Source organism: Mastomys coucha, unplaced genomic scaffold, assembly GCF_008632895.1.
Source record: "Mastomys coucha isolate ucsf_1 unplaced genomic scaffold, UCSF_Mcou_1 pScaffold12, whole genome shotgun sequence".
Lineage (NCBI taxonomy): Eukaryota > Metazoa > Chordata > Mammalia > Rodentia > Muridae > Mastomys > Mastomys coucha.
In genome coordinates, this window is record NW_022196894.1 from 20,233,382 (window position 1) to 20,257,300 (window position 23,919).

The 23,919-nt window shown below is 45.3% G+C and overlaps 1 protein-coding gene and 1 long non-coding RNA gene across 4 annotated transcripts in view; one reads left to right on the top strand and one right to left on the bottom strand.

The window, feature by feature from the left end:
- Positions 1-23,919, bottom strand: part of Dgkg (diacylglycerol kinase gamma) — a 187,292-nt gene that overhangs the window by 60,552 nt on the left and 102,821 nt on the right. For all 3 annotated transcript variants that reach the window (XM_031363514.1, XM_031363513.1, XM_031363515.1), the window contains one exon: positions 21,768-21,832. In XM_031363514.1, the coding sequence (XP_031219374.1) occupies positions 21,768-21,832 (65 nt within the window). The remainder of the gene's footprint in view (positions 1-21,767; positions 21,833-23,919) is intronic.
- Positions 21,368-23,164, top strand: LOC116085748. Its single transcript, XR_004116696.1, has 3 exons — positions 21,368-21,692; positions 21,787-21,867; positions 22,480-23,164. It is a non-coding gene; the product is annotated as an uncharacterized LOC116085748 (long non-coding RNA).

Here is a 23,919-nt window from a genome sequence, read left to right on the forward strand (position 1 = left end):
TCCCACAGGTGGCCAATGTGTTTTGGAAAAGAGAAAACTAACAACGTTTTAATGACTGCTGGAACACATTTTCTGCATCGCTCTTCCTGAGTTTTCTTTGGCCACCATCTCTCTCTCTCTCTCTCTCTCTCATAATCACCTTGCAGCTGGAGGTGACTAATCCCTAACCATACCCTAGGGCTGATCTCCAGGTCCATGAGGCTCTGAGGCTCCTCTGCGGGCTCTGTTCTTGAAGCCTCCCTCAGGTCCTCTTTTGGGCTCCAGGAGATTCTTAGCCATGAATTAGACAACAACAGGGACACACAGCTGACCTTGGTGCTCATTGTCTTGATCCCGTTTGGTTTATAAGAAAATGAGTTAGTGGAGTCTTTTCATTTGACAGCTGAAGGGGGACAGGAGATTAATTAAAAATGTTCTTTTATGTTGTCAGCAGTCTAGGGCTGGAATCAGCCATCATTCTGACAGCTATGAATAGGCTGTTTTCAAGAAGGCCCCCAGGTGAAACAAGCTAGCTGATGCCCATCTGTACCAGGAGGGCCGTGTGTTCAGCTCCAGCAACCACCCTGAGCTCTCAGGGTTCTTTTCTGAGAATCAAGGAAGTTTTCAGGGCAACAGGCTTTTGAAGTCATCAAAAGTCAAAACATGAAAACATTTCTTTGGGCTTAGAAGTCTACACAGAGAATGTTACAGTTATTTCTAGAAATAGAGCCCTTGAACTGAAGGCATCCCTTCTTGTGGTTTAGACTTTGATAATCAGGTTCCCTGAGTGGCTCATGACTAAAATAGCTCATTGGGCCTCCTGTGTCAGACAGCGTTGGGTTGGGAGGCCTGGTGGAACATTTGCTGCCCACAAGAGGGTGTCCTGTAGTGGAAAAACTATACCTTAGCCAACACGTCATTTCTGTACATTAATGACACTTGTTCACAGAGTTCTCAGTGAGAACAACGAATGATTTGGGGCGTGGCATTTTGAATGAGCACGGCCCCCATAGGCTAATATATATTTGACTACTTGGCCCTCAGTTGGTGGAACTCTTCAGGAAGGATTGGGAAATGTTGTTGGAAGAGGGTGCGTCATTGGGTATGGGGATTTGAGGTTCCAAAAGTCCCTGCCATTCCCAGTTACCTCCCTCTGCCTCCTGCTTATGGCTAAGGATGTAAGCGCCAGCTCTAGCTCCTGTTCCAGCACCATGCCTGTTGTCTCAAGGCTGCCATGCACCACACCATGATTCTAACCCTCTGGAACCATGAACCCCAAATTAAACATTTTCCTCTTTACATTCCCTTGGTCAGGGATCTTAGCACAGAAATAGAAAAGTAACTAAGACATTTGGCATTCTGAGTAGTTATTGATGTTATTGCTAAATCTGCTGAAACAATAAAGTAAGTTCAGGCCATTAACATAAACAACAATCTAGCCAACCAGAAACACACACACAAAAAAGGTACAGGTGGCCACCGCTGAGTTATAATTGAAAGATGAATGTCACAGCACTGAGATACTATGAATGTATACCTGTGAACATTCCATACAATTAAACTCCAAATACCTTTGGAAGTATAGTAATCATGCTAAACAAAATGTATGCCAAGAGTTAGGAAAAAAAAAAAAAAAGAGCAAAGGCATGTGGATTCATGTAGTCCCCACAGGCCTATGACTGTCACCTCACAGGTGCTACAGAGGCCATCTGTGTCACTGGCATCCTCAGCTGCCCTTGACCATCAGAGAGCTTGTCACCACATCTAATCTACCCTGCATGCTGTCCCCTGTTCTTGCTGCTCCCAGAATGGGGCACTCGGTGACCCTTGGTCACGGAGCTGTGAAAGGAATAATCTTTTCCAAGAGGCAGCCGTGGCCCTTTTGGTCCAGGGGAAAGTGAACACCCAGCAATCAGGAAGGGGCTTTATAAATAGCTGTTCTTGTGCCCTGAATGGGACTTTTGTGCCTGTCGTGCCTGCCAACAGATTTGTGTTGGCTCAGTGTCTTTCAGCTTCAAGGAGCAAGGTATTCCCTGGCTACATTCCATCCTTGGGACAGGATTTGTGTTCATGGCACTCAGAAAGACCTAAGGTGCTGAGTTCTGAGAAGACTAGAGGCCAGAGACCAGGAAGGAGTGGGACAGGCCTGGGGGAGGGCAAAGGGGGAGTGGGGTCCTCCCTTTCAAGAATGGGTCCAAGAAAAAAGGTCAATCATGGAGAAACTTGCTTATGAGGCATGTTATTGTGTAAGTGTGGAATCCCCTTAGTAACCAATAGATCAAGGCCGTTCTTAAGTCTTACATGTGAGAACATTTTCAGGTAAACATCACAGATGACAGTTTGCATTTAAATGGTCTTTGAGATTCAAGTTCCCAGCCAGGGGAACCACCAGCTCTTAGGACTCTCCAAAGTATACAGGGATGAATTACCATCAGTGGTTCATGTTCTCTGTCTCTGCCCATGTCTCTGTTTCTCTCTCCCTCTCCCTCCTTCCCTCCTTCCCTCCTTCCATTCCCCCCATTCCCCCTCTATCTATTGACCAGGTCAGATTCACACAGAGATCCACTTGTGTCTACCTTGAGAGTCTTGGATTAAAAGTGTTGGCTACTGCACTTGCCCATTCTTCTTAATATAGAACAGTTATTTGTACATTTAATGATAATAAAGACCACATAAGATAACTAGTGGGTTAAACCTTTCTTAAAAAATATGGAATGAAAGCCGGGCAGTGGTGGCACACGCCTTTAAGCCCAACACTTGGGAGGCAGAGGCAGGCAGATTTCTGAGTTCAAGGTCAGCCTGGTCTAAAAAAAAAAAAAAAAAAAAAGGAATGAAAAGAAGCCATGAATGTGAAAGAGAGAAAGGAGGGGCATGTGGGAAGGTTTGGAGGGAGAAAGAAGAAAGGGTAAAATTAATTTAAAAAAATAAAATTATTAATGAAAAGATGGAGGGGTGGCGCATGCCTTTAATCTCAGCACTCAGGAAACAGGTATAGAGGCAGAGAATCTCTGTGAGTTTGAGGCTAGCCTGGTCTACAAAGAAAGTTCCAGGATAGCCAGGGTAGTCACAAAGAAATACTGTCTCAAAAAAAAAAATCTAAATAAATAAATGGAGCATAATTATATTGAATATACTGTTACTGCTTGGTATCAAGAGATACCGACTGAATGGCAAATAAATGTTAAATACTAAGAATGGGGAAACAAATTACAACTTAGAAGGGCTCTGGCTTCCAAAGATCTAACTGAATCTGGTACCCATGGAAGGCAGTGGAGATGGTTGGCAACTGTGTTTTTTCATATTGAAAGGATGGGTGCGTGTGGACACAGTACTCCTTACCCACTTTGCATGGTGCTTCTATTTTAAGCATCCTGTTAATGGTATGTTATTAAGAAACGGAGTTAGACTTTGATGATGACTTCTGAGTTAGCTGAGGGACAGGCAGGGGTACAGAGTTGGGATGTTAATCGTAGCTCCTGAATTGGAACTTGTGTTCCTTTCTACCTTACTCTCCCTGGCCCCCACAACCATGTGTCAGAGGCATATGAGAGAAATGGAGTATTTAGCCAGAAGAACAGGTGACCTAGTGGTCCTCATTCATGTTTATGATTCATAGGATCCAACCTTAAGGTTGACTGACTATGTTCACTTAGGATCCGGTGGTACTCATCAGAATGGTCTGGGTGGGCCTCCTTATTGATCTTTGCCTTTTATACTTGGTCAAACCCATAACCTTATGCTGGAGAATTTTCTCCCCTTTCGAGGTTAAGTTTGAACTCCAAAGGATTGCAGCTCTATAACAGTGGCTCTTTCTTCTCCTACCCTGGAAACAGCTTGTTTTTGTAGACTATGGACATATTCATCTTTGATAGGCTCTGACAACATCTCCTCCAGAGGGCATCCAATCATGATAAAGCCTCCCAAAGTCTGAAATAGCAAATTCCTCCATTGTACCACATAGAGCAATGCACAGACATAGCACATAAAAAAGCTTCTTTAAAGAATTGGAAGGCTGTGCCAGGACTGCTGTGTGTCTGAGGTCAGAGGGTAACGGTATGTGCCATTCGAGACTAACTGAGTTCCATCTCTGAAGCCCATTTAAAGATGAAAGAGAGAACACACTACAGAAAGTCCGCCTCTGACCTTCACAGGAATGCTGTGACACATTGAGTATGCACACATGCACACACTTCATAAAAATGTAATTTAAAACATAACAAAAAAGATTCTTTGAGACTCACACACCGTTGGTTACCCAGCACGCTCACATACTGTCTCTCGGAAGTCCCAGCAGCCTGCTCGGACACCTACTACAGTGAAGGACATAACGACAACTTTCCATTTGTGGGGAACTCAGACACAAGGCCAAGGTGGGCTCCATGTTGCCAGGATCTCCCTGCCCCGAGAGCCTGAGATCTGAGGGTTCAGAATCTGTGCTTGCTGCTGGAAAACAGCTCCTTTCTACCATCTAAAGACAAAACCCTGACAACAAACAGGAACCTCTTACACCCTGTGCCTGCCTCAGGCGGTCGTGTTATCAGTGAACAGGATCAAATACTGGGGCAGAAAGGCGCCCTGGCTTGGAGGGGAAGGGGCGGTAGAGAAAGGTGAGGTAGGAATGTGACTCCTAAGGTGCTGCTTTTAGCTGTGTTCTCCAGCAGTCACCCATTCATCAGCCCTTGAAGCCTGAACCTGAAGGAAGCTGGGGACAGTTAAGACAGCTAGGCGAGAACAGCTTATTGGAATTTAGGGCCCGAAGGCCAGAGAAGGCGGCTCCTTGGCTGAGAGCCTCTGGCTGAAGAAAGCCATTTCCTGGCTCCTGATCAACTAGGGCTACAAAGTAGAACTGTCTGGGGTGACACAGGTCCATGCCTCATCTCCAAAAACCATGGGACAGACAGCAGAATCCTTTCTTCTCCTCAGCTCAGCAGGCCCACAGCCACTGGGAGCAATTTAGTTCCCGTTTACCACATGTGACCTGCATGTCTGAACTATATGGGGCTTTACTATGTCTGAACTATACGGGTCCCTCACTTGTCGCTTACATCTATCTACCTCCTGTGAGGGTGTGACTGGGATATTTTGTAAAAGGGTCTCACACTGTTCTTTGGGAGATGCAAAGCTGATAAAATGACATCACAGAGTGAGAATGTGGGCTGGATATGTCTGCCCCTCCCCTTCTGAACATGATTCTGATAGGTCAGGTTACAAAAGTCCCTTGCTTAAGCCAGTTGTTTGTCATTCCGAGTGTATGTCACCCATAGAAACAGTGTTATGTTGAGACTGGCTTCCCATGCTAACCTAGCTAAACGGCCAGTTACCCAGAGCACAAAGTCTGGGTTCGGAGACGGGTTGGCTGAGCTGATGGGGCCTCTGATTAGAATCTTCTGGATTCTAATCCAGGCTCAGTTCACGAATCCCTCAGACATTCACCTGTTTCATGGCCTTGGGCAAGCCATTGAGTCTGTTGCTCAATTTTTCCATCTTTGGATTGGGAGCGCATCACCTGTCTTATAGGGAAACCGAGACTATACATATAGTTACATGCTACATATATGGAACCAAAGCAAACCACACTGACACGTACAAAATGGGGTTTGCAGCTCATGAATGGCTGAGTTACAACTTAAAATATACGTGGCACATCTCTCCTGATGAACTAAGATTGGATTATCTTTGCTTTCCTTCTGGGAAAGAAATATGGAGACTCAATTAGCCTGCAGTCCCTGGTGATGAACCCTGGAGCCTGAGCCAGAGATGTGGGAGGAAAGCTGAGAATTAGCAGAAGGAACAAGGTTAAGCTTTGGTGGGTGTAGTATTTCTTTCTTTTGCTGACCCAGAACACCAGGTGGTCTGTTCATCTCCAGCTAGGTTTCCTGAGCCTTCCACCCCATAGCAGTGAAAAGCCTCCAGGTCACATAACGCCCAGGAAAAGCAACTTTGCGTCCTCTACTTCTGAAGGTATGGAATTGTCCTCAAGACAAGGAGAAAATGCACCAGATGGGCAGATGCTTATATAAACAGTCCCTCCTTCCCCCATTCCATCTCAGTCCTGGGCCAGTTTAAAACAAAACCAAACCAAACCCAAAGTACCCAAACCACAGAGCTTTACATGAAAAAGCCTGAGCCAATATCTTGACTGCCTGGGAAGCCTGTGTTAGATCCTGCCAATGAATCTCTCACTGCAACTTTTTGAGATCTCAACCATATGCTCTCTGCCTTGCTTCAACTATGACGTTTGAGGATTCTTGTGCTTGAGTATGTGTTCTTAACACTCGTTTCAGTGACTTTGGTTTACACGAGCTTGCCGTCTCTTGTCAGTAGCTAGCACTGCTCCATGGCAGTGTGTTGTACCCTATGGACTCCAGCAAGGATGTCTTCAGTTTATCCCTCTCACCGGCGGTTCTCAGCCTGTCTCAGTTGTCCATCTCCATGCTCCACCCTGTCAGGTCCCTGGGAGAACTGCTTGGCACTGCCTCTGCTTCTTATTTCTAGCTCACATCTGCTGCCCTGGGTGAGCTGTGGCTTTAGAGTTCTATTTGAACGTTCTAAACGTTATCCTTCTTAAATCTCATTCTAAAGCTCCTCCTGCTTGGTCTTCAGGTCCCGGGCTATGAACGTCCCCTTGGTTTATGGGATAACATTGTGATTCTCGCCAGGGCCTCTCATCTCAGAGTCAGAGTCCATGGTGTAGAGGAACAGTCTTCCTCAGTCTGGCTGACATTTTCCCACCTCTCTCCATCTTCTTGCTATGATGTACAAATTCTTAACCATCTTGGAGTTTGCATCAGCCAATGCTATTTACTGTGAAGCAGGTGACCTTGGGAGCTCGTTGTGGGTCTAAGTTAATGATGACTTAGTTAGCTGTCCTGCCCACATCTAGCCTTCTTGCTAGAACCTCATGCTTTTTGTTTTTACCCCCAAAACAGGGACTGTGCATTTTCCTTCCTCGCTTTCACTTGGCATGGATTTCTGAATCAGACTTAGATTTTAGGTCTTCCTACCCGGGTCCTTTTCTTGTGGGATCATGTCTTTTATGGTATCTTGGAACACTTTGTTATTGCAAACATGCCGACTTCTCAAATGTTCTGAAGCCTGTTGCTTCTCTGTTGGTAGGAGACTGACTTACATCAATAGCATCAGTAATTTGTAGATCGAGTCAAACAAGAAAAGAAACCACTGGTTTCCATTACAACTTTACATTGTAATTCCTTGGTACCAACATGATAGCTCAGAGGGGCAGGATCTTAAGGTCTAGGAGTGTGCTTGCACAGAGCCTTTTAAAAGTAGAAAATTGTGCATGCATACAGGCACGCTCGTGTGCATGCACACACATGCGCACTGGAGTCCACATTTTTTTCTTTTGAGAGATCAGCACCAGGTTGTTTGCTATTCCGACAACTGGCTGAAGCTGGTGCTGGTCGCTCACTTTATGTTCACTCGCTTATGTTTCCCAGTTTTCTGGAGTCCCCACCACACCGTGAAGCCTCACATCCACCTGTCCATCTCACTGACGCCAGCCCCCTGACCTCTGCTGGCATGTGGATGTGTGACCTTCTCCTATAGGCCTTTGTAGCTTGCCTATATGAAATGCCCAGGAGTGGCTTCAAGTGCCTCTTCTACTTCCTTCCCACCCGAGGTGCTGGCATATTTAGTCCTGTGTCCTAGCCCAAGGGCTCACTGGCTGCAGTGGGGTAAAAGCTTAAGCTGGTGATACTTGCAATAATTATGTACACTTAGTTGTCTTTTCAGAACTGGGAAAGCAGCTTTTGTGTTTCCCCTGAGTTTCCAATTTTGATAAATGATGACTATTCAAGAAGTTTTACAGTACACCATAAAGTTTCGTCGACAAAGGGACAAACCATCTGGTTTGCAGGTTATCTAGTTCTTCATGCCTCTTTTAACTCACAGACTTTCTGTTGACTATCCCAAACTCCTACCCACACTTGGTAGTTAGACAGGAGAAAGGATTATGACTGAGTAAGACCAGGACACTCAATTTGTTCTCTTTTCACCTCAACCCTTGATTCTGAGCGCTGGCCAATGCTTTCCCCCGAGTTCTGAGACAAGGTGATTTGGAAGAGAAAGGTAAGAGCCTGATTAATGGAACACTCCAATAAGAGCTTCGCTGAAATTAATAGTTTGAGATTTTTAACTTATCCATGACCTTCTCGTTACCTTGTGCCCTTCAGTAGCCCAAAGCTGGAGACTGCCCACAGAACTCTCAACACACTGAGTTCAAAGGCAATGCGAGGCACTTGGCTTGATTGGCACTTTGGAATGCTTTCCAAAAAGGCCCACTCTCAAGATTAAAGGAGTTCACTATTGAACAGAATAGAAAATGTCTTGTTACTAGAGAGGGAGGAATTCTCCTTAAGTGTATGTTCAATAAACACAAATATACGAGATGGCCCTAGTCCCTGACACTTCAGCAGTTGGAGGCTACAAAGTGCATTCTTGGGGTTAGGAGAGCCCTCCATTTACTGAAGAGTGTTAGAAGATCAGGAAACGCTTTCTGTGTAAAAAGTGAAGTGATGGGACCCTTCTCTCCCAACACCAGAGTGTAAACACTTCTACAGGCTTCAAAGTAGAGGTCTCATGACACTCCGCAGAGGGCAAACAGGGAGCACGTTGATACCACAAAGGAGGCTGAAAGCTGAGGTCTTGTCCAAAGCTAAGGCTATTACACAAGAGCCACAGCACCACCCCTTTACATCAGAGTCCTATTGTCTCTGTAGAGCCGACAGACACGCAGCTACAATGGCCTCCTTGCTAACCAATAGTAACCATTTCAGATGGATTTTATCTGTCTGGGCTAATTTCTCCATGCACCTTGTGAGATAGTTGGCACTTTTGTTTTATAACCAGAGCACTAAGAGCCAGAGAAGTGAGTAACTTCCCAATGGCCCACAGGAAAGAAGATGCAAGGTGAGGACCAACACCCAGCTCCTTGTATGCTGAATCCAAGAACGGTCCAGGATTTGTGTCTGTCTTTCACACCAGGGCTGCATGGCCTCACAGCAGAGTTGCAAAGCTGTTTCCTCAGGATTTCTTTTAGATAACGCATTTCATTTAAGAGTCACTAGTTTCTCTGATAAAAGGAAAGGCTGCTTCCAAATGTTTCTATGGTCAAGTACTAAGAGTATTAAAATTTCTCTCGCCGGGCGGTGGTGGCACACTCCTTTAATCCCAGCACTTGGGAGGCAGAGGCAGGCAGATTTCTGAGTTCCAGGCCAGCCTGGTCTACAGAGTGAGTTCCAGGACAGAGAAACCCTGCCTCGAAAAAAAAGAAAAGTTTATTTAAGTGAGGAATTAAACTAAAGCATTTTTGTTAGTTTGTTTTTGAGACAGGATTTCTCTGTGTAGCCCTGGCTGTCCTACAGCTCACTCTGTAGACCAGGCTGGCCTCGAACTCACAGAAAGCCACCTGCCTCTGCCTCACAAGTGCTGGGATCAAAGGCATTTGCCACTACTGCCTAGCTTGACTCTTAAAAACATTCATTACCCTTTCATTTTGTATTTCAATTTCTTTTTAAGAAAATATGTATAACTGTGAATAGTTTGAAGAAATAAATTATAATCAGTACACTAATCAAATTAGCTCTAAATATAAAGATGGGCTGTGTTGTATGGCAAAAATCCTTTGAAACGAATGGAAATTCTCCAAAGCTATAACTAGTAAATTAAATAGATAGATGGTTAGTGAACCTCGACACACACACACACACATGTATGTACACATGCACTCACACATGCATGCACATACATAGAATAAGTTTAAAAGCCACATAAGTTGATTTCTGCAAGTAAAAATCTGAAATTGTGCTGGTGGAGAAGAATGAGGTGTGTCTCTCCCCCTCTAATATCACCTTCTACTTCCATGGCCAAACAGTAAGTGTAAAGTTCAGGACTGGAGAGAAAGCCCCAGGCTTGGTTTCCATGGTTTCCCAGTCCCTCCTGGTCAGCACAGTTGGGTACTCTCCCCTCTCCCCTCCCTCCTCCTCCTTCCATTTGTGTCTGACATTACTTTGACACTTGAGCAAGGCTCAATGCTCACAGATTCACACTAGGAGCTCATAGGAACCTTGGATTATTTTCACTTATTCTTTGAGTTTCATGTATGTAACGATGTATTTTGGTAATATCCCATCCTGCCTCCTCCTCTACCTCCCCCCCCCCCCATCTTCTGTACCTCATTGAGCCCAGTTAGTGCCACCACTAGGTGCATAGCTGTAGGGGCCTTGAAGATTTACTCTGTAAATCTTGAGAGTAAGTCATCAGTCCATTTCTTTGGTGATGGGTACTCTCCTGTCCCTTCACCCGGCTTTTAGATAAAGTGTAAATTCTGTGCAGACACCATGCTCTCAGTAGCTGCCTCACACGTGTCTTCTTCCTCCTGTGATCTCACACTTGCTATTTGCCTAGCCGGATTCCCCCCTCCTACCTTGCCTGACTCCATCTCCTTGCTGAAGTCTCATCTCTATCTCTAACTCTCGGTCTTTACTGTCTCTTGAAGCCTGCTCTCACTTTGAAGCTACTAGCTTCTACAACCCCAGTGTTCCTGCCCCTTGTTAAAGCAAAGTCCACTATCATTCTTTTTTTTTCTTTCTTTCTTCATTTTCTTGTTCTGTTTTGAGACAGGGTTTCTTTCTGTAGCTCTGGCTGTCCTGAATCTCACTCTGTAGACCAGGCTGGCCTCCAGCTCACATACACCTGCCTGCCTCTGCCTCCCAAGTGCTGGGATTAAAGCTGTGCACCTTCATTTCCCAGCAGGTTCGGCATAATTTACATAGCTTGCTTTCTTGTGTGTGAGGGTTTGGGAGAGTGTTGGCACTGTGGTTCACACTGAAGGAAGAACATACTGAAGTCTCCTTGTGATGGACGAGGTCTTATTTGGAAACGGGGGTCTTAGAAGTGTTAAGATGAGATTGTCTTAGATTATGGTGGGTCCAGCTCAGTGGGTGATTCAGTGACTTTAAAAGAAGTGGGGTATTTGGACGGATAGTTAGAGTCTAGAGGGAGGGTGCCGTGGGATAACTAAGGAAGAAGACTGGAATGAAGTTTCTATAATCCATGGAGTACTGGCAACTAGCAGGAGAGAATCATGGAATACATTCTCTCTAAGCCTAGGAGAGAAACTAACTTTGGCAACACCTCGATCTCAGATTCCTAACCTTCACAAATTCAGAGAGTAAATCCCTATTATTTCAGGTCATAGGTGGTAATTTGTTACAGCGGCCTTAGGACACCTGATGTAGTTGGGATGGGTCGGTCTGTCCATGTGCAGGCAGACGGAAGGGGTCCAGGTGAGAAGAGGCTGCGATTTGTCCCACCCTAGAACAATATTAGCTACCATAAAATATTAACAGGCACCCAAGGCATTTTTGGCAGAGTGAAGAACATGCTACCTTTCCAGTTTAAGTTCAGTGGGTCCCAAATAAAGTGAGGCCATTCTGAGCCGAAAATGGCCACATGAGTTGGTGTGATTAGCAGGTTTGCCTCCCCTCCCCCTTAATAAACTATACACATTAAAGAGGACAATGAGAGTGGGAGAAAATATGTCAAAAGCTTTCTAGACAGATTCTAAGAGAAAAATCAAGTACAAATATGGGGACCAGGGCTAGGGCTGATCAGGGACGGAGTCCTTGGGACAGTAGGGTAGCCCTTTGAAATAATAGTTGATGCCAGAAGAGGAGATGTCATACCAGCTAAGACAAGAAGCACAAAGACAGGTGTCACAGGAAGGTGAGAAGAATGGAGGGAGCCAACAAGGGGTAGCCCCGATGCTTGTGGAGAAGGGACCATGTAAATAGCAAGAAAGCTTAAGGTCCTAGAGAACTGAGGTCCTACAGTAGGAGACTCTGGGTGTAGTGGCCTCAAGATAACAACCAAGTGTCAATGGGAAGCTTTAGGGTGGAGCTGAGGAGGGGCAGCAGGTTGAGTTGAAGGGACAACTTAATGTCCCTAGCAGTTAAGCAGGACAAGATGTGAGAGGCCTCGGCCATGACACCCCAGGCAGTCCTGGTGTATTGGGCAGAGACTCTCATCTGGTGTGGCTTGATGGAGCAGTGAACATATACCCCTGGACTGAGAAGAGAGTGACGTGTTTACTGTTGCAGATGAATCAAGCATTCTGCTTTCAGGAACGCTTGTGAGAGATCCGACTTTTCTCCGTATCTCATTTCAGGCTTTGGTATGTCTCTAGACCAGAAGCTTTGTCCTTCTGCCCTAAATGCAAGCTCTCCTGTCCCCTCCCCACCATCTCCTGAGCTGAGACGAAGAGTTTCCTGCTTGCTGTGCATCCCCTCGCAGCAGCCATCCCCAGGGCACCTGCTGGTTCTCTAGAGAAATGAGTGCGGTTTGGTTGTGGGTTTCATATAGTCCTTCAGTTGGCTCTGTGGTGTCTCTAGGCTCTTTTTTGGCTGTATCTTTTCTTAGTTGGCCACACTAACAAACTGGGCACAAGAAATCATAAAAGAGCAGTCAGATATCTGAGGTCATGAAGGCAGAAGACGGGCCTCTTTTGAATGTGTGACACTCCCACCCTACCTTGTGACTGGTCTGTGGCACTTCTCCCTCTGACCCTCTGTAAAATTAGTTGACAACATCTGTCTTATACTTGGATGACTGCATCAATTCCATCAAAGTGTACTAGAGTCCTCCTTAGGTGATGGCTACTATTGAGTCCGGCAGACCAGCTCCTGAGCATTTACTACATGCTCTCATGGTTAAAGGCTTGACTTTCTATGTGGTTCAGATAGCAACCCTACTGCCCCTGAATAAACAGGAATGGGTCCCATCGAGACACAGCAAAACCATGTATGAGAATTAGGACCTTTTCAGCTTTTATTTATCCTTTATAGCAGAAGAGCTGCACTGCACACCAGAGAGTTACTCCAACTGCAAAGAGACTTGAGTAATCTCTCTTAAGCTCTCATACAGACTCAACAAAACAATTAAATTGGAAACTATTGATCAAATCCCCACTTTGAAAAACCTTACTCTGATTGTTTGCTTTTCATAATTTTCCTTTCACAGTCTATAAATGTTGGGAATTGATTCTAATGCTTTGTCTTATTTTGGCTCCCAGAAGCCGGGCTTCCAGACTTGAGGGTCCCTACCCCCGAGCTGGCTTGGATTGGTAATAAAGAATTGCCATACAGCCAATGGCTGGGCAGGGAGATAGGGCGGGACTTTAGATTGTGCAGGCAAGGGACTGGGGGAGAGGGGAAGAAGAGAGAGAATCACCATGATGGGGAAGCAGAAAGATGAGACTGCCAGCATGTAAGAATCCAAGAAAGTAGCCTTAGAGGCCACTTCCCTGGTTGAGTCTGGGGTAGCAGAGATGAAATATAGATTTTAAAAGATGTTAACTCAGGAATATCAGAGAGGAGTGTTTGCTAGAAACCGGGAGGGTTTGAAGTGCCCAACCATTGAGCTAGTCAAAGCATATCAAAATTAGCTGGTGTGTGTGTGTGTGTGTCTTTCATTTGAGAATCCAGAGAGCTCTTAGGTGGGTGGGTGTGACCTGCCCAGAGCCAAAGCAGTTTAATTCACGACTACATATAAATGCTTCTGCAATAATATTTATTGTTACTATAATAATGTAATAATGTTTTAAATTAGTGTATATGGTGTAATCTCCAGGAAGTAAAACTGCACAGGGAAATACTAACTGTTGATAGGGTCAGGTTTCCAGGGACTGGGGAGGCATGGTTTAAATTTCTACAGTAAGACAATCTTGAGTGGATTGTCGAAAGAAAAACATCTAGGAAGCAGTCCATTCAACTTTATAAAAACAGGTATCACATTAGTTTCATGCTATATCTATCAAACTAACAACTGGAATGCATCACTATGCTGCAAGTGTTTCTGAGCCATGGCTGTTAGCCCTTTAGCTTTTGCTTGCTTCCTAAATGACTTACACTAATCACACAATGCACGCCATAAAACACTATATGATGTGCTACTAAAGTATATGATGAAAAATAGGTTGCTATTTTGTCAAAGAATGCTGCTTTTAAAGTCAAGATAAAACACATGCTAAACATTTCTACCCTGGTGACTCACCAAAGCTCTGACCACCAGATACCTACCCCTCCACCATGGAGAATCATGGCTTTTGAATTAGCTAATATGACCTTCATCTGCCACAGGGGCTACCTCGGTAGTGAGAACAGTTCTAAAAAGAGTAGCTACTGTTGTTGTTCCACGAGAAGCACTTTAAATACATCTCTCTATTGAATTCTCACAACAAACCCCCAAGGTCACAGACTTGCATTTGGCAGAATAACACTGAAAAGTATAGTGCTCTGACCCCCAGAACTGGGGCTGTGTCAGGTTACATGGCACAAAGGAATCAAGACTTCTGACTGTGATATATAAATTGCCAGTCTGTTGACCTGGCAATGGGGGAGATTGGGAGCTTAGAATGGGTCCAGTGTCTCTCAGGGTCCTTATAAGTGTAATGGAGAGGCACAAGAATGGTCATTAGAGGGAAACAGTTAGTTAGAAAAAGACTCTACTGACCATTGCTGGCCTTAAAGATGGTCAAAACATAAGGGTTTCATTTCTCTTACAAAATACGCACAGGAGTAAGACTAAAAGTAGAAAGAAACACCACAAATCAACTTCATGTAGGGGCTTTTCTAAACTCCAAATATTTTAAAACATCATTTTCTATATTGAAGGAAACAGGAGCAGATGTTTGGTCCACTGAACACCTTTCTTGAGATGCTGAGTATTGGGGAGGAGGCAAAGCTCAATTTAGGGCACTGTACTCTTAACTACCAGGAATTTGAACTTATGTTGCTGTTGTTATAAAGCCAAATATCTAGACTGCAACTCATGGGGTTCAGGAAGGAATGCTCTAAAGTGGTTTCATTTTTAGATAAAAGCATTTGTTATGTAAATAGTATAAATATCGGGCATGTCACAGGCAATCGGGAGAGGTAGCCCTTGGCAATCGGGAGAGGTAGCCCTTGGCAATCGGGAGAGGTAGCCCTTGAACTTTCAAAATCGTATGCACAGAGCGTGCTAGTCTGTGTGGTGTTCCCACCTACCATCTCTGTGCTCAGCTACGGTTGGAGAGTAGTGAAGGAGAGAGGCGGGAGTAAGGAGCCAGAGAATTATCAATGAGAATAGTCACATGTTCAGCTCCTGACTGCCTGGGCCACCTGTCCCTTTACCAGCGGTATTCTCCATAGCCTCAGCTGGTAAGCCCTAAGCATTCCAGTAGCTCCTGGCATCTGTCCTGCACCTTCCCTCCCTCTGTCCATTTGTCCCTCCCTCCCTCGCTCCCTCCCACTATCAGGTCAGTTTAGAGTCTTGACTCCCTACCTTACTTAGTCCAGCCTTCAGTTTTTAGCCTTAGACTCTCTGGTACTTAGACCCCACACTCTGCCTCACGGTGCCAGCGGAAGGAATTTTCTCCACAGCTCTAACCCAGGAGAATTCAATCTACCCCAACCCAACCCTGCTTAATTAATCTTATCTTCCCATTGGTCAGATTTTATACAGCTTCTGGTTTCCTCCAACATTTCAGTTTAAGGATCCTGTCTACATAACAACGATTGAATGAGAGCCACATCTTGCTTGGCATTCCATCAAAGATGTACATTGTCAGCGCTTATCAGTGATTTAAGGCGATGATGCTAAGTCCCCATGCTTGCGGATCAGTGATGTTCTACAGCAAATGTTGTTGAGTTCCTACCACTCACCATAGACGTTCTTCAAGCTTCTGGCAACCTTTCGAGACTTTCAAGGGAGGAAGCAAAGGATTAAAGAGATTAACTTACTTGCCCAAGGTCACACAGCCAGTAATCGGCAGAGCCAAATTTTGATGCCAGCTTGGGCTGTGGCCTGCTGCGTCCTTCTATAAATATCTACTAAGCACGTAGTTCTTTGCAATGTATGTTCTAACCTTCTACAGAGTCAAGCTACATTAAAATTTCCGGGGAATCCCTCATCAGCTTCTTGGTCCTGCTCCAGGAAGCCAACAGTCCAGAGCCTGCTAACTACCTGAGGGCTTTTAGGAAAGATGGTCAGCTACAAGTCTTTTAGGAAAGATGGTCAGTCAGCTACTGGCAACACTGATGTGAACCCTTTGAAGGGCCTGACAGGAAATAACCGGCTGTTTCAGTCTTAGCGGCTGAGGGATGTGCTCAAGTGGACGACACTCAACAGGTTTATATAACACATTCCTCCAGTGCATGCGGTTCCCATGCACCAGTAAAAAAACTCCACAGTGAGACTCTTTTGGTTTGCTCACTGACGGGGACACTGGGTGGCTTTAAGGAGTAGATTTTAGATACATAAAACGTCACAGTCTGGAAACTTCTGGACTGTGGTAGGCTATCCAGAAGATAGGGGCAGAGTCCTTTTCTCATCTGTGAATACTGACCACTCCTGGCTTGGAAAACTGAGCCTCGCTGCCCCTCCCCCACCACCAGTTAAAAGTTTCTTCGATCTGTTCTTTTACCTTTTTTGCAAATTGTCTACTCTGAATGCTCCAACCAATGTGCCTTTTAATGAACTCATCTCTCTTGCCACCGCCACCTCACAGGTATCTATCTGTGTGGTTGTTCCACTCCCTGCCCTTCGGAGGGCTCTTGGTTTAGTTTAATGCTCACACACAAATTTCTTAGGGATTGTACGTTTGAATTTTGCTGTGGGTCACAGAGATCCCATAACTAGTCTTGCTCCTTGCTGTGACAGTGGAATAGAAAGAAGATTTAGATTAGAGGAGACACGAAGGGGTTATGTCCTTTCCCCCCTTCATAAGCCTACAAGAATTTTTTTCCCATGGAGACAGTTCACAAAGGTGGGTAAGCACACAGTGTTTCCAACATCCTTAGCCTTAGTTTCTTCTTCTCTAAAATGGGAGCAACAGCACTCCCCCTTACATGTTTCAATGACCACTGAGTAGGGTCCTGTGGACAGCATGTAGGAGAAGGCCTTAGGAACATTGACCTGTACAAGTAAGACCTTGGACAGACTCCAGGGCTTAAATTCTAGATTTTAGTGGTAGTTTAGAAAGCAAATCAAGCTCAGTGCTTAAAAGATAAGTCTATGACTTTCTCCCAGGCTGTTAGCTTGTCACATAGAGTCACAATTCAAGAATGAACCAGCACTTATGTTGCAAGGTTGCTTTGAGAGTTAAATAATTTGATGTATTATAAAATACCTAGTTAACTACTTGGCCTCTAGCTGGAGTTCAAAGTGAATCAAAAATCTTAGTTTGGTTATCTTAGTTTTGTGTTCTACACTCAAGACACAGTCTATTTATGAATGGACTTTGAGGTATGACATTAAGATGCTCTACTAAGCTGAATCACTGCCTGTATTTCCAATGGTTTGCTAAATGTAAATTCCTTTTATATAAAAATAATTTGTAAAAAATTTGAGGATTTTTCCCTCCTTTGCTAGACAATGAATTCCTTCCTTCTTTCTAGCCTTCTTTCCTTTCCTTTCCTTTCCTTTCCTTTCCTCTCCCTTCCTTTCCTTTCCTTCTCTCCTCTCCTCTCCTCTCCTCTCCTCTCCTCTCCTCTCCTCTCCTCTCCTCTCCTCTCCTCTCCTCTCCTCTCCTCTCATTTTACAGAACCCTGACTGTTTTGGAACTTACTATGTAGACTAGGCTGGCTTCAAACTCACAGAGATCCATCTGCATATGCCTCCTGAGTTCTGGGGTTAAAGGAATGTACCACCACCATGCCTGGCTAGATTATGAATTTCTTAACGTCAGGGACCGTGTCTCATTTAAAGCAGAACACTTTCTAACATATTATAATCTCAATAGAATTAAAGCTCTTTGTCCTTTATGCTGACAGTGAGACAACATTTTTCAAACAGCTAAATTAGGAATAGTTAATGCCAGGGGCCTGATTTGTCTGAGATAGCTCACACTCCCACCTCCTGAGGCCTTACTTGTATGAGATAGCTCACACTGCTACATCCTTGGGTCTGGCTTTTATTCCATTAACAAAGTTTTTCTGCTGGAGAGAACCCTTGGCTTTATAAAATCACCACTTTCCCCGGCAACAACTAGTTTAGAGAGACCACTGGGGGTGGAGGTAAAGAACCTCCAACAATAGAGTCGTGATTGGATGCCTCTTAACCAGACATAGATACACACATATACACACTATCTTTGGTACAATTTCAAAATGTTCTCAGAACCACTGAAGCCTTTGGATCCTGGGTTAAGAATGATTAGAATAGCACCAAGCTGACTAGCAAAGTGAGAGTCCAGCCCTGACTAGCCCTCTCTTGTTGAAAAGAAAACAAAACAAACAGACCAATTACAACTCCCTATATTTAGCTTCAAGGTTATCCCTGAGGGGGCCAGTTTTAGGCATTAATGCTTAAAGGCTTGCAGCCAAGCAGCAACCACTCTTTGAAGAACTTGTGTTCTGCTCTGCCCAGTAAAATGAAGCTTTGTTTGATAATATCGTTTACATTTTCAAATCCCGGGTATCAGGCTTTCTTCCTACCCCTTGTGGCCCTTCCTAAGTTTAGCTGCTGGTGTAATGGGGTTACCATGACAACAACCACCTGCCTATTTAAAACCATCTCCAATGCTAAATAAGGAAGCCTAGAGAAAATGGCTGCCTGCCTGCCTGCCTCTCGGTGGACAAGCTGAATACTCCTGGGTATTTTGCATACAGGCAAGCAAACAGGATGGAGCAGCCTAGACCCAAAGCTCTCCAGAAGAAAGGGCTTGGTGGCTTTGTAAAATAGGGGCTGCCTCTGAACAACTTCATTTCTCAAGCAAGCACACGGACTTAAATTCAAGTCCATATGCCTGTCATCTCTTTCAGGTGCAGCATGGGGCTTGAACCCCAGCAAGTGTTGCAGCCATCCTGCTAATGGGATCTGGGAGGTGGGAAGGGGAAAGGTGGCACGGGGTCACAGTGGATTCCTGCACTTTGCACTGAGGTGCATGCAATGGTTCCCCGCCCCCCCAGATCTGTCTTTCTAACTGGACTTAATAATGTCATTTTCTGATGCTCTATTCAGCTCCTATGTTGCTCTGTCTTAATTTTTAGAACATGGAGAAACTTCGTCCGTCTCCTGCTTCCTTTTTCTCTTAAAAACAACAGAGCCGCCTTCCTTTCCACTCACAGCAAGAGCATGTAACAGCTGCACCAAGGGCTTCTTCCCTAGCACACTGTGCTTTAACACTTTATCTTCAGGCACATCTGGTTCTCTCTCTGGGGACTGCCCTTCTCTTTTTATCAAGTTGTAAAAAACAAAAAAACCAAAGAAACAAAAAACAAACCCTTGATTTCTTTATCCCCGGTGGGGTATCTCTGCCATTAGAAAGTCCTCCATGCCAGCTCCAGTCTCTTCCTTTGTGTTCTGTTAGGACACCTCTGTGCAGACACATCACTTCATACACACTGGTATGCACCCCTGCTTTTCAGTCAGTTTCCAGTGGGGCTGTGGGGGAGGGGAAGCAGTGAGTGCTGGATCATCTGTCCCAGACACTTAATAGTGTGTGGTCTACAGTATACTTTCAAAAGATGTTTTTGAGCAAGTGAGTGAATGAGTGAGCAAGTGAATGAATGAATGAGTGAATGAATGATGAGTGAGTGGGTGAGCAGGTGAGTGGGTGAGTGAGTGAATGAGTAAATGAATGAGCGAGTGGATGAATGAATGATTGAGCAAGTGAATGAGTGAATGAGCAGAACCCATGGATTACCCAGGCACATGCACCTGAGAACTTGTGATGGTATATGGGTATAAAGAAGACATTGAAAGTTTGTAGAATGGGTAGAAGGAGAGGTTGTTTTGTTTTGTTTTGTTCAGTTTTTTTCCAAAAAGCAATCCTGAGGCTGCTAGTCTGCTGGGACAATCACCTGTCTGCCTTTCTGGGAGAAGAGAGGACACAGGTTCGGTTCTTTTTGTAGAGGAAGAACAAGAGGATGAATGAGGAAGAAATAGATATTATTTGTGTGGGAAACAGGCAGATTTCTGCCAAAAGGTTCAAGTCAGGGCCACTTCCTGAAGAGGCCACAGCACACCTCCACACATCCCGTGTGGATGATCAAGAAGGGCCTGTTCCCTTATGAGCACCATTTCTATAGGGAAGGACTGTCCCAGCACCAGGAGGACCAAGCTGGGTGGTCCTGAAACAGATTAGTAACAACAGCAATACCAGGCCAGGTCCTCAGACAGAGAGGACAACAGGGAACATGCGCACACACAGCATCCTCGAACATCAAGGAAGAAACGAGCTGGTCCAGAGTTGGAACACAATGAAAAGTTCCCAAAGTGGTTATTCTCAAAAGGCCACCACCTCCATCCTGCCTGACCCAGCGTGACCCAAGGCCACCTCAGAAAGACTTGAAGAGGCAAGAAGAGCGGAAACAAGAAGCTTCGAAACTGTCAGGTAAACTAACCTACTGTCAGGAGATCTGGAGAAAGGTTCCTTCTGACATCTACATATTTCTGAGCCTACTCCACATGCCTGCTGAGGGGGCAGGCCCAACCTGGGCTGGGTCCTGGGAGTTTTAGTCACAATATCAACAATTTCAAAGCTTTGGGCACAACTGAGCTTGGATTTTATGCCTGTCATCTTTTTTTGGTCATTAACAAATTTGTATTTGGCTTTTAAAAATCTTAAAGTTTACCTACTTTTCCAGTGTAAATAGGACTTTTCCATGTAAATACTTTAATAAAATATGATAACAGTTTAAAAATAGCGGTTGCATACATGCACGGGAGTGGTGAAGGTGGAAGGTGGGATGTTATTGCCCGTTTGTGACTATAGAAGCGGGGGTTGACAGGACATGTTTGTAGTATGTTGTGGGTCCAGGGTCTGAGTGAGACAGAATGTCATCCTAATACAGTTCAGTTGTTGTTAGATACCGGCTTGACATTACCTCAAGGTGCTCAGCCTCTTCCTGGGTAAGCTCCCAGGCTGTGGAATCAGGGGCTGGGCTGTGAGTGAAATGTCCTCAAATAACACCCAAACTTCTGCTTTGAGGAGAAATTCTGTGGCCTCGATCAATAGCAACCGTTTAGGTTCAAAGATCAAGTCTGAGTTATTATCCCACTGCTGCCCACCTGCCTGAGGCTAGGCGTGGAATCCAGGGATGATCTCCGAATTAGTACAACAAAGATGATAGAGTCAGAGAAGAAGAGGAAGAAAAGGAAAATGAACAACTCCACGGCAATTGTTTGCCAGTCACAACTCGGTTCTGGTAAATTTCGTTCGCTCTGCAAGACAGATTTGGGTTCCCTTGCAATTGATTTGGTTTTCTCTTTGCTTTCCTGTTTGAACCCAATCTCCAGGCACGCAGGAGCCCATGTGAGGCTGCCTTGATGCCCTCCATGGTCACAGCCGTTGCAGGGGTCTCGCTGCTGCCCTCTGCTGTCCGGGAGAGAGGCTGTCATCTCCTCGGGTCTAAGACCCTAGCGGAGCCTTTCGCTCCCCCAACACCCTGCGAGAAGCTGGGCTTTTGAGGGGAAACCTCCAAGTCCCTAGAGGGGTCTCAGGGGGCCACAGGCAGGCTCCCTGCTACTCATACCGTCCCCAGACGCCTCCCTCTGTTCAGTTCCTGCGGGAGGGGACCGGCAGCTAGGCTGTGGCAGGTTTCTGACATTTTTTTTTTCCTTCTTAGAAATGGAAACCCTCCTTCCGGCAACGTGGCAGGAAAGCGAAGTCCCCTGGCGGTCGACCCAGGCCAAGGACATTTCCGTGGTAGCAGGTGGGAGGCCGCACTGGCTGCTAGTGCCGGGCGGGCGGGCAGGGTGCCACCGCGGCAGCCAGAGTGCTCGCTTACCTGCTGTTGAATTTTTCAGGGTGTTTCTCTCTCATCATATGGAACCTGTGTGCAATGGAAGCATCCTGGAAACGAAAGAAAAGAAGGCAAGAAAAGCCTGGTTAGTGGTTGTGACCGTGAGGTATGGTGCGAAGAGACACATATATGTTCCTGGAACACCCAGATTCCAGAGACTCCAAACCATAGGGGCGCAGCACCGCGTCCATTGTAAGCTAGTGCCATTACATAGTCCTTTGAGAGCCTCGCTTGGTTCCCTCAGAGCCTGGCACTCATCATAGTATCTCAAGCCCAGTGAAAGACCACAGTTCAGCCTTTGGAAACAGAGGCAAGGGTAGGTTCTAGAGTGAAGAGAAAGCCACTCTCCTTCCAGAATAGTGAGGGGCTCTCCTTACGTGAAGCCAGAAGCGGGTGAGGAGTGTGTGTGTGGGGGGGCTGGGGGGGTGACATAAAGTAGGGAGTATTTTGACTCATGAGAAGTAGCAAAAATAGTACATTTCTCATATCCCATTCACCCAGCGTCCCAGCGATGATAATATCTTACATAACATAGCACATTGTCAAAACCAAAGCTGATGCTGGTAGAGGTCAGAGTGTATTAACTCTTTGTTGTCCATTTCACTCAAAACAATTAATAGTACTGGAGAGCAAGTTTAGTGGATAACAAAAGTGTATTAAATGTCTAACTTCTGCCTATGAATTTTTCTGTCCCTAGGACTGCTTCTGAAGCCAGCAACAATCTCCATGCTTTTCTCCCGGCTCCGTTGTCTCCTCCCTCCCCCTTTGGCTGCACAGTCGGCTATCTGTACCACAGAACTCACTACAAGGCTCCAGGACACTGTGTTTCTGGGTGTCCTACTTCTCAGTTTGGAACCTCTTAGCCCGGAGTCCCATCTGCATCCCACACTCCCATTATAGCCATCTTGTGAGTGCTCATGGTTGTGACTTGGTATTCACATGTTGGGGCTCCATGATCTATATATAAGCCAGAATAGGATCCAAAGCTGAACTCAGTTCTTCAAACCTAGCCTTCTGTACTTTTTAACGAGCCCAGCAGAAGAACATGTACTGTCTTCTTATCACACAGTCCGAATCTAGCACTGTGGAGGCAGATGCTAAACACTGGAAAGAAACTAATTGGTTGGAGACAGAACAGCCCAGAAACAAGGAGCTTATTTAGATTTGCCCAGAAGTGACAGACAGCACAGCCAATCAGAAATCTCTGGGCATGCAGGGACATGCCTGTAGTCTCAGCATGTGGATATAGTGAGGCAGGCAGGAGGATTTAGAGTTCAAGGCTAGCCTGGACTACAAGGACTATATATCTCAATGAACTTACCCACCCACCCACCAACCAACCAACAAACAAACAATAAATAACCAAAAATCCATTTACTAGACTATGTGTTTGAAAGATTCTTAAAATTCAGTAGAGCCAAAAATTAAAAGTCCATAGAGCAGATTTTTAGCTAATGTATATTCCCCCTTCCTTCCTCCCTCTTCCCCCTCTTCCCTTTTTTGTTTCTTCTCTTCCTTCTTTCCCCCCTCTCTCCCTTCTCTCTCTCTCTTTCTCCCCCTTTCTCTCCCTTCTTCCTTCCCTCCTTCTCTCCCTCTTTCTTCTGAGACAGGCTCTTACCATGTGGTTCTAACTGGCCTGGAACTCACTATGTAGATAGACCAGCAGTTCTCAACCTTTTGGGCCTGCCCTCTTTGGAGGTCAAATGACCCATTCACAGAGGTCTCTTAAGACCACCGGGAAACCCAGACATTTATGTTAATAATAGTTGCAAAATTACAGTTATGAAGCAGCAATGAAAAAGATTTCGTTCATGGTTGGGGTCACCACAGTGTTAAAGGGTCACAGCACTAGGAAGGTTGAGAACCACAGATGTAGACTATACTCAACTCAAACTCAGAGAGATCCTCTTGCCTCTGACTCCCCTGCATTGGGATTAAAGCTGTGTGCTTCCATGCTGGGCATATTGTTTCTTGATAAGGAAAGTCAACAGCAGAGCATCAAAGTGCAGCTCAATGAAGAAGCTTTTGGGGTGCATACTATGTGTGGTTCATTAGGGATGGGGTGACCCCAGCCAGCAGCCACTGTGTGGAATCTGGGAGGGCAGGTACTGGCTTATTTTGTGGCTGGTAAACATTC